At 44.9% G+C, this 14,539-nt stretch overlaps 1 protein-coding gene across 1 annotated transcript in view; it reads left to right on the top strand.

Annotated features, from left to right (window-relative positions):
• PIK3CD (phosphatidylinositol-4,5-bisphosphate 3-kinase, catalytic subunit delta) overlaps positions 1–11,999 on the top strand; it is an 18,073-nt gene extending 6,074 nt beyond the window's left edge. Inside the window, exons 9-23 of the mRNA XM_010075949.1 lie at positions 2,975–3,071; positions 3,454–3,584; positions 4,476–4,535; positions 4,729–4,896; positions 5,706–5,827; positions 5,993–6,136; positions 6,833–6,932; positions 7,704–7,882; positions 8,086–8,195; positions 8,347–8,425; positions 8,677–8,844; positions 9,185–9,308; positions 10,436–10,581; positions 10,846–10,978; positions 11,530–11,999. Of these exons, the coding sequence (XP_010074251.1) occupies positions 2,975–3,071; positions 3,454–3,584; positions 4,476–4,535; positions 4,729–4,896; positions 5,706–5,827; positions 5,993–6,136; positions 6,833–6,932; positions 7,704–7,882; positions 8,086–8,195; positions 8,347–8,425; positions 8,677–8,844; positions 9,185–9,308; positions 10,436–10,581; positions 10,846–10,978; positions 11,530–11,667 (1,899 nt within the window). The 3' untranslated portion in view covers positions 11,668–11,999. The remainder of the gene's footprint in view (positions 1–2,974; positions 3,072–3,453; positions 3,585–4,475; positions 4,536–4,728; positions 4,897–5,705; positions 5,828–5,992; positions 6,137–6,832; positions 6,933–7,703; positions 7,883–8,085; positions 8,196–8,346; positions 8,426–8,676; positions 8,845–9,184; positions 9,309–10,435; positions 10,582–10,845; positions 10,979–11,529) is intronic.
• Positions 12,000–14,539: the final 2,540 nt, after the last annotated feature.

Here is a 14,539-nt window from a genome sequence, read left to right on the forward strand (position 1 = left end):
AAACTGAGGAGTGGCTGCCTGTAGGGAGGGTTGTTTAAATGTAATTTCTTGTCCAGAAAGACCTTTAAGAAACACACACAGCATCTGAATGCACATAAAGAGGAATAATTTCTGTTAGTGTCTCTGTTTTGCTGTTCAGCAGCTTCCTTGTTTTGCAGTTGAGGTTAAACCATCTTCTGTGTTGCATCTTCTTTCTAGTAAGGTCTGTCATGCAAATCCCCAAGGAGCAAATTAACAGCTAAGAACGGGGAAGAAAATGAGGAATGTAAACACTGGTTACAGCAAAACTTTAGGTGAAGTAAAATGAAAGTGCAGAATCTTCAAGGTTACTGCTCAGATGTTATAAAGTGAGGACAGAAAGTGTTAAATCACTTTGGAAGCTCTTGAGCTTCTGAATCAGAGATGTAGTGATATTTCTCCCTTTCCTCACCTCTGTTCCAAAACTTCCAGCCTATTAGTAATTCAGTAACTAAAGCAGATCTAAGTGCAGCCTATAATTGAAGTGCTAGCTTCCCAGAGTTGCAAGTGAAGCATGATGCCTCTAGCTCTTTGCATGTGAAGAGTTTTGTTTCTGAGCAACAAATGCATTTGTTCCTCTGCAAATTATTGTTTCTGCAGCCGTAAAAACACTGTTACCATGTTTGAAAGAGAGGATTAGTCATGCCGTCTTTACTAGAGTGCAGAGAAATGAGGGACTGATAAATGTCATCACAGAAGATTTTAGTCTCAGTTCTGCTAGCTCCTTTTCACTGCTGGGGAGGTTCACTGAGCTTTGCTGTGTTTATCAGTGGGGTTCTCAGGGTGACAGTGCATTCATGGCTGGGAAGCAACAGGTAACCCATGAGTCATGCTTGTGCGGATGAATTTCTGGGTTGCAGACTTCAGACTGGAAACATTTTGAGGCCAGGACCAGAATCAACCTTTTTATTGTTGTTTGGTGTTTGTTTTTTTTGGTTTTTGTTTTTTCTGGTTTTTTTTTTTTTTTTTACTTAAGAGTAGCAGAACTCCAGCTCCTGCCGAAGGCTTTTGTTGAACAAAATTCATTCACAGGCTGCATTCTTGTGGTCGCACTGGAACAACTTTCAGTTTTGAAGCAGTTGGAAGGAAATCTTGCTATTCTGATTGACAAAACAAAACCAGCCTGGTTAGCTGGGTTATTAAGTGGATCCAGTTGATGTGTGTTCTGGTACTGCTGAGCTCTTAATAGAAAATCACAATATTTGCTGGAGCTGAGCTCTGCAGAAGTAGTTTTTTCCACATGGTCAGCTGCAGCTCTGAGTGATGTGCCCAGATCTCATTTAAAATTATTGTTAAAAGGAAGTTACAGTCAGAGTGCCCTCTGGTTTTTGTTTTTGATTAATAATCCTTTTGCTTGCTTTGCTTACAGTACTCAGAGGTTAATTACATGCATGTTGTTTGTCTGTGCAGACTGTCCAGAGCAGATAGGTGGGACTAAATCATTCATTACCACAAAAACAGGCAGACTGACTGGGATGAGTCAGAGACTTAATGTCACCCGGAGGGTTGGCTTTCAGTGTTTCTGTAAGTCATGCAGGAGGTATTTCTGTCCCTACAATGCTGAATTGTTGCTTTGCTGGACCTTATCCACCAAAAATCTTGCCTTGTGTTTTGGCAGGCTCTGTGCTGTGAGAAAAGGTTATTGCTGGTGGTGGTGTTTTGTTGGGCTTTTCTCTATGAGCTAGAAGCTGATGTCTCAAATGGGATTTTACTGAAGATACTTAGTCTAATCAAATCAATTCAAAGGTTTGTGAAAGGCTACTTGGAAGTGATTCATTTTGTTGCATTAGGGGAAAATGCTGACCTTGCTACCTCTGCCAAGTCCTTTGGTGTACCTTTGGGGCAATCCTGATACATTCTTTAGAATGTCTCAGTGGAACAAGATGATGTCTCACTCTGGTTCCCTATGAACATTCCACTGTTTGTGGGTGCGTCTTGCTAGAATTTTGCCTTGCAGTCTCTTTGCAAGTCATTCTGTGCTAGTGTATGCTTAGGCTGTGGAGTTTTCTGAGCAGCAGAGCAAAATGCTAGTGTTGCTGAAGCTGTTATATGAAGTAAACTGTTCCATTTGGGGAACCTGAGTGCAGGAAATCTTAGGTCACTTGTGGAATTTGTCTGTCTGCTCTGGTGGCAGGGAACTGGGGTAGAGCAGGGAGATGGGTTCTCTTTCTTGGCCGTGTCCCGGTCGCTGTACTTGCTGGAGTCTCCCACCTCCAAAATGAGGCTGGTTTGTGTGACTGGGTTGGGCTTGTGGGTTTTATTTTGGAGGGTGGGGGGTGGGGATTGTCAGCGTAAAGTTCGATTTCTATAGATAGTGTTTATTATTGTAAAAAGGAGCCAAGCCTTTTCTTTCCATTATCAGATGTGACTGGCATTGTTTGCCTAGTTTTCTGAAGTCATGCTAACTCCGTGTTCTCTGTTTCAAGATTAAGGTTCTTCTCCCTCTCCTCAAACTGTGAAGTATATGGAGTATATATGTCATAGGTCTTTCAAATATCATTGAGTGTAGAGTTGCAAGGCCTTCCCAGAAACTTAGAGATTCTTCAGCTATATAAAATATTGAGTGGTGAAGTTTTAGACCTATTTGTGAGGAGTGTTGGTGCCATTCAGCACTACACAAGACCCCAGGTTTTGGAAAATATCTGAATTTGATGCCATCTTGTACTCTGATTTTAGGAGATCTTAAAAGATAAGCAGAGAGGCATGGCTACCTTCGGTGGTAACTCTGTGGTGAGGGGCTGCCTGCGTACTCTTGAATTAGAAGTTACCTGCCTGTAGCATTCTGTGTAGCAATTTGCAGACTTGGAAAAAATCAAGATAATGTCTCTTATTCCTGGCTATTGCGAGGGGTTTGCTTTGCCTGGGCATAATCCCACTTTCTTGTTAGTTCTTCTCTTCCCTTCATCCATCGTTTGCAGTTACAGCACCCAAAGGAGCTTCTTTCTTTGCCTTGCAGGACTGCCCCATTGCCTGGGTGAATGTCATGCTCTTTGACTATAAGGACCAGCTGAAAACAGGGGAGTGCTGCTTGCACATGTGGTCCTCCTTTCCAGGTATGTCAGGAGACAGAGCTACTGTACTGTACTTCACCTTTAGTCTCCACCACAGAGAGGAGGTGCCCTGCGTTCTGCATTGCTCTCCAGTGGGGTGTGGGAGGGGCTGTGATCATTGAGACCAGCAGACCCAGTACGATTACTGCTCTAGCCCTACCAAGACGAAGGTGGTGTTGTGCTTGGCATTGCACGTATGACATAAGAGGTTGCTGCTGCCCTAACAATGTCATGTATACTTTCCCTGGCATGGAGCAGCTCACTTCATTTTCCTAATCTCTCATAAGCAATGTCCAGTGACAGAGCTGGAAGCAGTCTGTGCTCTGCTTTCTGGCTAAAGCTTCAGAAGATCAGGGTTCATGGGTTTGTGTACTTTGCTTTTCAGATGAGAAAGGAGAACTTCTGAACCCCATGGGCACGGTACAATGCAACCCCAACACAGAAAGTGCAGCGGCCTTGGTCATCTGCTTCCCCAGTGTTGCATCGCATCCTGTGTATTACCCGTCATTTGAGCAGGTAGGGGACACGGGGCACACTGTGTCCCTCTTCTGGGGGACACAGACATTCCCAGGCTTTGCTGGTGCAGGGACATACAGTGTCACTGTCTTGGGTGGCTGTTGACAGGGACTGGGTACAAGCAGACTTGATGGATAGATACTGTTCATGCAAAATTTGACTTTTTCTTTTAACTAATGGACCTTTGAGTGAATACTTTTCCAAGCTGTGAATTCCTGTGAGGTACTGAGGTAAAGCTGCTCTTGTAGATGAGCATTTGTTTAAAAAATGGGTTTGAGTTGCCTTTAAACTGCAGGCAGCATTAGGCTCTGTAGGAAGGAAGAAGAATAAAAGGGGAAATGGGTGAAAGTAGGCAGCTCCCTCCCTTTCAGCACAGAGTGATAACATGCTATGCGGTATGGGGATTTTCCATCTGTCACCGCAACTGGCCAAACACTTAAAATGGAAGACAAAATGTGCCTGTTACAGGAAAGGAAGATCTGCTCTGCCAGGGACATATACACATGCTCCCCCATGATGCATGTTCTGGCTCAGCAGATTTAATGGCTCGGGCAGTGCTGTCTGATTGGCAAACGCACGCCAGTTCTAAGAAACTGGAATGGCTCCTGTTGACCTGGAGCTCAGTGACCCAGAGACCCCATTCCTGAGATGTATGGGTGTGCAGATGTGCCCTTTTTTGCGGGGGGGAGGACTCATCCCTTCATTCTTGTTACTGCTGGGGAAGGGGCTGTACGGGCAGTCAGGTTACACCTCTGAGCAGAGGGTCCTGCTGAGTACTCCAGAGGTGGCAAGTGACTGACCTTTGATGCAGCATAAATGCCTGAAGTGATGGTGAGCTAGAAGTACAGAGGAAATGAGGAGCTGTTCTCAGACTCTTTGTTTGTGTCCCAGCTGTTGGAGTTGGGGAGGAACGGAGAACAACCCCGTGCTGCAGCAGAAGATCCTGAGGAGGTGAGTCTTCTGGCGTCAGTTTTTCAGCTATGTGCAGGCTACATGCAAGACTGGTTTCATAGATGAAGTTGTATGTTTCCACCTTACCCTCCACCAGCTTTTTTCACCAAACTGGGTCATGCCCCAGTCCTACAGGGTCTCTGGTTCGAGACTGAGCCCTGTGTATGCTCTTTCCTGTGATTCCCATGAGCAGAAGCTGCAACTGAAGGAGATACTGGAGCGGAGGAGCCACACAGAACTATATGAGCATGAGAAAGACCTGGTGTGGAAGATGAGACACAATATCCGTGACCAGTTCCCACAAGCTTTGGCAAAGCTGCTTATCATCACCAAATGGAACAAGCACGAAGATGTTGCCCAGGTGAGGATGCTGGGGTTGGCAGCCAGGGCTCCCTTTTTGATCTTTCAGTGTCTACATTCCTGTGCTGTTTTTGGGAGGCCACCTTAGCAGGGGATGTTTCGCATTGCCCCTGTGTGGGTACGTTTGGCATCATAGAGGCCAAGGAAGATTTTTCTGTTCTCAACGAGTCGCTGTGAACGTAGGCTGAGTGGTACCCAGCTGAGTTGAGGTTTGGCTCTGCACTGTCTCAGACTCATTACTGACCAACAAGGTCTTGCTTATTCCCTCTAGAAACTGGAGGCAAGAAAAAAAAAACTGTTTAATGCAGAGCAGAAATGGGATCTGGATCGGATATTCTTAACTGACAGTGAGAGACCAGCACAAGCTACCTCAGGGGGTCAGTGAATCTCTTCGACTGAGAACATCAGACATCAGTTAGGGATGGTCTCTGTGCCACTCATCCGTCCTTACTTGAAGTGCTTTGACAGGATCTTCTAAAGGTCCCTTTCTAGTCTATGCTATTATGCTGCAGAAAAGTGCTTTTCCCAAAGAGCTTGTTTCACTAATTGTGGTACAGCAAGTGTAAGCGTGCTGTGGACTTGGATGGCTCCTCCTGTCAGCCTGGCTAGGAGATTTGGACTGCTGGGTTTTGACCTGGTGTCTGCAAACTTGCTCTGAGGCATCTGTAAATAGTGACTAAGATAGAGGGTTTCCCCCCCCCCGCCCCAACAAAGGAGCTGCTCTTCTATCAGTAGAATTTTAGATTTATATCAGCTTTCTTAAGAATCTCATTCCCTTTTTTTTCCCTTTCTTTTTTTTTCCCCTTACAGATGATTTCCCTGCTTCAGACCTGGCCGGAGTTGCCTGTCCTGAATGCCTTGGAGCTGCTGGATTTTAGCTTTCCTGACCGTTATGTTGGTTCCTTTGCTATCAACTCATTAAAGAAGCTGACGTAAGTGTTCACCACAAGGGATATGCGGAGCCCCTTTCTATTTATGTTTCAGGCTGCTGAGGGGGACTGTGAACAAGGCTGACAGTCTTGTCTTTACAGTTTTTTGCAAGTACAGCTGTTGCAGTAAAGATAAGGCTGTCTTTTATTCTTCCTCTCTGTCCACAGAGATCATGAATTGTTCCAATACCTGCTACAGCTTGTCCAGGTGCTTAAGTACGAATCCTACTTAGACTGTGAATTAACCAAGTTCCTGCTGGACAGGGCATTATCCAACCGCAAGATCGGCCACTTCCTCTTCTGGCATCTGAGGTAAAGAGCAAATGTTTTGGGGCTTTTTCTCAGTAATCAAGTGAAACCAGCATTTACTGGTTTCCTCATTGCTCTGTGAAGTGAGACAGCAAGCATGTCTGTAGGTATAGACGCCAGGGGATTTATTTAAAGGCTATTGGCTGTCCTTTAACTAGTGTCTTTCATCAAAGCCCATCAAAAAGGTGGGATTTCCTTGCTGTCATTTAAAAAAATGTGGGAACTGCTGCTTTTTACTTGGGACACTGAAGAAGAATTATTCCAGGAAGAAACAAAATATTTTTTTGTTTGTTGTTTTTTTTTTTTTCTTTTGTTGCTGTGGTGGTAGTGTATGGATTAGGTTGTTCTCAGAATTTGTATATATACATGTGCCTGTGAGCTGAAATTTACTTTGGCCAGCCATGGCCACCTGCCAGTTCTGAGCCATAGGCTCTGAACTGTCCTTGCTCCTTAAGTATTGTTCTCGAAGGCAAGGTTAGCAATTTAGCCATCCAGAAAGCTGTCTCATCACTTCAAGCAATGTTTTTTTTTCTACATCACCTTCTGGGGTGGGTTCATTTTTTTTTTTTTCCTCCCCAGTACACAGAAAAAATCTAAACGTGCGCCCTCCTCTCCCCCCCTCCTTGTGCTGGCACGAATGGGAGAATTAGTCACTCGCTGCAGTAAGTCAGAATTGCTTTAACCTCCTTCTTCCCCTAGGTCAGAAATGCATGTTCCTGCAGTTGCTTTGAGGTTTGGCCTGATTCTAGAAGCATACTGTAGAGGCAGCACCCACCATATGAAAGTTTTGATGAAACAGGTAAAAATTGCTTTTAGCCATAAGGTTGACTTCCCTCTTGCTTGGAGCTAGTTCCCAGCTGTTAGCTTTTCCAGCTTCATGGTATCAGTAATACAAAAAAAGTCTTTTAACTGCTCTATTGGTTTTGGCATATCCTATTAAGAGCCTGGAGTTCCCCATGACATGTGACTTTGCTCATCTCTTACTCACCCCCACGTGTCCCAAACTACCCTATGTGTCTAGAATGGTTTGAAATGTTCAAAGACTGCTGCTGGTATTAGAGGAGTTCAATGAGTTACTGGTTAGTGGGAGCTGACCACACTGGGCTGGCTGATTTGGAGCAGCGCACTCTTCAGGTGCTGTGTGGGGGGTGATCCTGGTACCTACCCACTCTCTAAAACTTTGCTATTACCCATCAAGGATCACTGTACCTAATTCAGAACTGAGGGACTCATGTATACATGAAGTTGTATCTAAGATTGCCCACAAACAAGTGCTGCTTCTGTTTTCAAAACTGAGTAGCACTTTTGCATAACCACAGCTCCCCAAAAGCACTGGGGGCAGGGGCTGGAGGTCTCATCCTCCCTTTTCTAGCCTGTGCACCTCATGTCTTCTGCTTGGATCTCCCTCAAGCAGATACTACTAAATTTGTTTTGTTGCGATGTGTGAAATTGCAGGAGAAGGTAAGGGACAACCAAGGTTCACATTTCACAGTAGGTTTTAATAGTTTTTAAACTTTCTCCAGGAATTTCCTAGTTGTTCACCCTGTTCCATCCCCTCCCTTTTTTTCAGGGAGAAGCACTCAACAAGATGAAAGCTCTGAATGACTTTGTTAAAGTGAGTTCTCAGAAGGCCACCAAGCCTCAAACCAAGGAGATGATGCATGTGTGCATGAAGCAGGAAACTTACCTTGAAGCACTTTCCCACCTCCAGTCTCCCCTGAACCCCAACATTATCCTCGCTGAAGTTTGGTAAGGAAGATGGCCGCACCTTTTAATTTGTGCCACAGGCTTTTTTCAGCAGTAGAGCCAGGCTCCTGGTTACCCCAAGGTCCTCTTTTCTCATGGACATCACCAGTCTGTTAGCGTTTGTGGGTGCTGTTAAATTTGCAGATTAGATGGCCACTTTTTTAACAGATGGAAACTCTGATCGTAATATTTTTTGTTTCCTCTAGTGTGGATCAGTGCACCTTTATGGACTCCAAAATGAAACCTTTATGGATTGTGTTTAATAATGAAGAGACGGGTGGAGGTGGAGTGGGCATCATTTTTAAAAACGGAGACGGTAAGTCTTTAAAGGATGTGTTTGACAACTGTGGCAAAGGCCCCTCTGGCAGCATGCTTCAGGGGCCGAACAAGCACCATATGCAAGAGCACAAGAGGAGGGGAGAGGGGGAGGTACTTACGACCCTTTTTTCCTTTGTAATGCTGCACAGATCTTCGTCAGGATATGCTGACATTGCAGATGATCCAGTTGATGGACATCCTGTGGAAGCAGGAGGGCCTGGACCTGAGGTGAGTAATGTGCACACAGTTGTCCTACTGCAGTGATAAGTTGGTGGTGAGGCCATTTTGTCTGCAAGCTTATTTTGTCCCCGTTGGGTCTGTCTAATATTCTATGAGCAGCTGGTCAGGTTTTGTGGTACTGAGGCGCAGAAATGCAGAGTAGGTATGGAGTAGATACAGCAGACAAAGGAGAGATTAAAAGTCAACATAACCCAACTCTGGGCAAGATTTCAGTGGAAGGGTTTCTTTCATTTCTGCAGGATGACCCCTTATGGCTGCCTCTCCACAGGAGACAAGACGGGACTGATAGAAGTCGTCATGCACTCAGACACCATTGCCAACATCCAGCTGAACAAGAGCAACATGGTGGCCACTGCGGCCTTCAACAAGGATGCCCTGCTCAACTGGCTAAAGTCCAAGAACCCAGGGTAAGTGGGCTGACTTTTTACTCGGCGCTGCTTTACTGCTTCCTCTTACCTGCAGACATTTCTTCTGCTTTGCTCGATTTTTTTTCCTTCAGTTATGCACATTCCCAAGCTGTCCCACAGTATCTATGGCTGCTTTACTGCCTAGCACACCCGAAGGCAGCTCTGTTTATTGCAGCTACCTTTTGTAAAGCATGGATGGGAGTACTGCCCCTGGAGAACACTACAGAAATTCAAACGTGATTCCCTTACCTTCGCTTGCAGGTTTGCATGGAGGAAGCTGTAGTACTTTCCTGGTGTTCAAAGTAAAGTTCTTTTTCAATCTTTTTCTTACCCTCTTTAGTGATGCGTTAGAACAAGCTATAGAGGAATTCACTCTTTCCTGTGCTGGGTACTGCGTGGCAACCTACGTGCTGGGGATAGGTGACCGGCACAGCGATAACATCATGATCCGGGAAACGGGACAGGTATGAGGACTCACTGCTGCTGCTCAAGAACTGGATTGCTAACAGGGATTAGTACATCTTTAATGTTTTCGTAAAGGGGGATTCCAAGCTATCTTTGTAGAATTCACAATTAATTAAACTAGAAAGCCTAAACCAACCCTGTGCTAGATGGTGCAAGCTAAGTCTCCTGCAGGTCCCGTGAAGTCAGCTAATTAGTTAATAATTGAAAGTAAGAAACTGGCTGATGTTTAGACACTCTTATCTCTCAGGTATGGCAGCTTTCTGCCTGCACAGTTTCTGTGTAGCATCCCACTCCTCTGCATCTTATTTCCCCTAAATCAAGCAGTCCAAGAAACCTAGCAGCACCTTTGTTTCAGGGTCACAGCAGGGACAGAGACACTGAGTCACTTGCTACCAAGACACCTCCCTGCCTGGGCTGTGACAAGCAGCAGCCCTCAGCTAGGACACCTCTTAACAAATGCTGGGCAGGGAGCTTACAAACCGCTTCTGCAGAGCACAGGCCGCTCAGGTGTTTGTCCACTGGAGGGAGCTGATGCCCTGCGGTGCACAGCCCTGGGGTTTGTGTATCTGGGATTTGCAGCGGCTCCGCAAAATGGTCACAGTGGGTAAGGCTCTGCACGTGATCATCCTTCCCATCACTGCACTGGTGGTGTGCTAACTTCACTATCATCAGTATTAAAAAACAAAACAAAACCCAAGGAGGGAAACAAACCCTTACCTGACCGAGTCATATTTTGTAGCAACTTCAAAACAGGACATCTTCTGTCCCCACACTGTCTGGGGCTGCAAACTGCCCTGGTAGGGTGCCAAATTTAGTTCTCTTTCTGCTTCTACTAGAGACACAATAAGGCTTTACAAAAAAAGTGGAATTTTTTCAGATAATACTAGATATTGAACAGGTAAGTACCTTTTCTGCCCGTTCCAACATTTAATTACACTAGAGAATATCTTAGCAAGTAAATATCATCTCTTTTCCCAAAGGAGTGCCATGGGAGAGGTCATTTTTCTCCCTCCCAAAATTCTGTGGTCAGTATCTTCTGAATACAGTAGCTGTGAAGATAACTCAACACTGATCAGATAAAACAGATACTGTTCTGAAAATAATTTTTTTCCTTCCTTATTTTCAGCTGTTCCATATTGATTTTGGTCACTTTTTGGGGAACTTCAAGACTAAATTTGGTATTAATAGAGAACGAGTTCCTTTCATCTTAACCTATGACTTTGTGCATGTCATCCAGCAAGGAAAAACTAACAACAATGAGAAGTTTGAAAGGTAAGCGTTAGCAGTTAAAGTTGACTTAATCTTTTTAAACTGTGAATTTGCAGAAGTTATTTCCACCAAGGATGTGCAGCCTGTAAACCTATAGCTGGCCATACACCCAAAAGCAAACAAATTAGTACCTACTTGCTAGAGAAGGTGAAAGAGCTGGGTAGTCATCACTGCAGCCAGCAGGGTTCACACTAATACCTAGTCTTGTTTATAAAACGGTGTAGCTTGTGGTCTTCCTTCCTTTGCCTCATCTTCCTTTCTGAACAGGTTCAGGGGTTATTGTGAAAAAGCCTACATGATTCTGAGGCGCCACGGTCTTCTCTTCCTGCACCTCTTTGCACTGATGAAAGCTGCCGGCCTGCCCGAACTCAGCTGCTCTAAAGACATTCAGTATCTAAAGGTAAGAGAACCAGATCAGTTAGAACTGAACACCTGATCCTGTAGCTCAGTGAGGAGGAGCCCAGTGAGGAAGGACATATCTTTTGAAGCAAATAAGCTCCAAAAATCATGAGTAGGCGCTCAATGTTCACGTGCAGGACATGAGAAATGCCAGATGCTGGTACTCAGGAAATAACTTCAGATTCTTCAGTGCAAAGGCAAGAAGGTACCTTGTAGAACCAGCTTGCCACAAAGGAGACAGAGCTCTTGGGTTGTGTATCATCTCCTGTTCCCAGCTTGCCTCTTGAATTATAACCACCTCGCCCTGGCCAACTGAAAGACAGTAGTGTTGTACGAGAGCACTAAAACCCTGTTTCCCTCCTAACAGCAAAGCAGGATGCATGTATTAGAATGAAAAAATCTTATGCAAGTAGCTTTTAAAAACAATTAATAGCTACTCATTTCCTACTCAGTGCTCCTTTCAATGGAGTCATTTCTTAGTGAGAAAACATCTTAGTAGTTGAGCAGTTAAGTTGTGCTTAACTAACACTGATTTCTGCCTCGTGCCTGCAGGATTCCCTGGCTCTTGGGAAAACAGATGAGGAGGCACTGAAGCACTTCCGACTGAAGTTTAACGAAGCCCTGCGAGAGAGCTGGAAAACCAAAGTCAACTGGCTGGCGCACAACGTGTCCAAAGACAACAGGCAGTAGAGCTACGCCAGCCTGCGCACCTGCTCCACAAGAATGTAATACCTGCACTGAGTCCAGCAACTGTAGACAGGGTTTAGAGACTGAATGTTGCCATGCTGAAGATCCCGCACCTGTGTCCCCAGAGAGCAGGCATTTCTGCAGGACTGAAAAATTGTTGGACTGTCATCAGCTGCGTAATCATGTCTGCTGTAGATCTTTGGGGACAAGGGAGAGACACAAGGCAATAAAATTACTGCATACAGTGAAGGTAGGTAGATGTACTGTATCCTTAAGAACTTGTTAAGCTTCAAATACATCTTCTAATGGAAGAGTTTAGGCAGTTGTAACATCCTACCAGTGTGTTAATGTGTCTGTTTCTATTTTCTGAACACTGAGAACCTACTCTCGCTGTAGCTCTTACGCTGTAGCCCATCTCCTAGGGCCCCATTACAGCTCAGAGGGGGTAACTTCACCCTGTGATGGCTCCTCCTGCCCTGGTTCAGTGCACACCCAGGTGGGTCAGCCTGAATCACCCCTGGCGCTGACTTGAACAAATTGTTTTACTCTGCATTGTGACAGGGTAAAAATATCCGTGCTGTCAGCGTACTTTCTCTCTGCTACAGAGGCCAAAGTGTTCCGAAACTGAACTGGAACCCATCTATTGCTGTCAAAAAACTGATGCCACGAGAACAGGCTTGGATTGGGCATGGAGCTGGGCATTTCTGTTTGCCTTCCTAAGTCAGCCTGCAGTTGAGCCTCAAGCAATTCCTGGGTTTTGGCATTTATTCAATTTTTAAGCCTGGAAACAGTAACATTGCATCTTCAAAATGGGCAGGTAAGGGGGGTTGCTACACGTACCTCCTGCTGGGGTACATTAGAGCTGGTTTGCCACCTGGTTTCCCTGCGACACTGCACACAGGGCACTGGCCTACGCCTGCGTGATCACTGGGGTACGACCCTGTAACTCCAGTGTCAGCTGGGACAGATGGTACCGCTCTGTGCCCGAGTCACTCGGACAGTCTGCCTTCCTGCGTAAGGAGTGCTAGATGAGTGGCTTTAACACTGAAACACACACAGTAAATTGCATCTCATCTTCTTACACATTTATTCCTTGTTCCTTTCCACACTCTTCCTCCTCTCAGCCACAGGACACGACTCTGTTACCGGAGCTGGTGCTGGTACCTAAATCAGGACAAACTGTCCACTCCTGCCTCCTCCTGTTCTCAGGGCTGCCTCTGTCCCCTTCCCGAGCAGAATCTGTCCCATCTCCCACAAGGTGCTGTAATCAATCACGTATTTCTACTCATGTGTCATATTTTTGTCTCCAGCTGGTGTCCTCACCCGGGGAGCAGTTCTGAGCGCTGGTGTTGCACAGGGACAGATGCCCAGGAGCCACTGCTCAGTGCCTCGCAGGAGCGCAGGGCGGTGCACCCAGCAGGCTGCAGCTATGGGTCACGCTGGGAAACAGGGGCAGTAGCACGGTTTGTACCTGCGTCCTCGAGCAGGTCCCTGGGGTGCTTCCTTCCCTCTCCCCATGGTCTCCACACCATCAGGTTCCTCTGGAGGTGCTATCATTCCTGCCCTTTAAGGAACAGCAGAGTCTTGTTTTCAAGACAGCCCTAAAGCTGAATCCTGTATTCGATTTATATGCCCTTAACTAGGTTGAACAACTTCTTCTTACTCATAGAACTGTTTTTTAAACTCTCTTACTTATTCTTACGTATGTAGGCAAAAACAAAAAACCAAAACAAAAAAAACCACCAAAAAAAACCCAAACCAAAACCCAAACTAGGCATTTTGTAGTGTGTCTCTCAAGCGACATGAGATCCATGTATTGTCAAATGACTCTCTCATGTAAATTTAGCTTTCATGTCTGGTTTAAAATTCCCACAAAACCAGCAAGTTTAGGGCAGAGATGAAACTGGCCTGTTTATTCTTAGTAACTCCTCCCTGTCATAGGATAAATGTTGTTCGATAGTACTTTTACATCCAGCACACAGCTACATCATTCCTGACTTTCAGCTCTTTTTAATACTCTAAAATCAGGTACCCCTCTACTTTAAAATTCAAACAATCTTGCCCTATGCTGGCTGTTTAAGTCCCCCTTTTTTTTTTTTTAGGAGGACAAGCTCAAATATATTTGTTCTTCATCAGCTGCAAAGCTAAGTTAATACTCTCTTGAAGAAGTAACTTCTCCCCCAAGTAGAAATGAAGGGTAGTAGGTAATACGAGGTTGGGTCAGCGAGGGGAACATGACCCACCGTTAATAAACCCCTCCCTCATCCCCTTTACAAACAGGTACTGGCGGGTTATGATTTGGTGTTATGCTGTTGCTAATTTAAATTCTGATTTAAAGTAGTTTCTTTTCATAAAAGCTATGTTGCTGTGAAGTCTATTCTATATTGTTTTGTATCTATCAATCAATATAAACCTGGCTGTCTCGCACAGATCACCTGTTACTAGCAGCAGCAGTTACACTGCAAACAGCTCATTTTAACCTTACATAACCCCTGGAGATCCCCTTTTTCCACACAAGCAGAGAGTTGTGTCAGGTTTCAAATTAAATCTTCAAACAGTGAATCCATATTTGCAATAACAAGTATAGTATTAGGAAACTGGTCAACAAATTATGAGAGTAACTACCAGACATGTATTTTTAGCTGGTTGAAGTATTATACCTTTCCTTTCCTGGGCCAGATTATACATATGATATATACTGTATATATTATAGACATGCTTTATATATATTATAGATATAGAGCCTCATGCTTCACAGGCTAGGAGGGTGCTGTGGGTATCACAGTTTAAATTAGTAGTAGGAAGATGCTTTTATCTCTTACATCCAATTACAAAAAATCCACTTCCATGTGGACTTGGACAAATGCAGAATTTT

The sequence above is a fragment of the Pterocles gutturalis genome, unplaced genomic scaffold (genome assembly GCF_000699245.1).
Source record: "Pterocles gutturalis isolate BGI_N339 unplaced genomic scaffold, ASM69924v1 scaffold5818, whole genome shotgun sequence".
NCBI lineage: Eukaryota > Metazoa > Chordata > Aves > Pterocliformes > Pteroclidae > Pterocles > Pterocles gutturalis.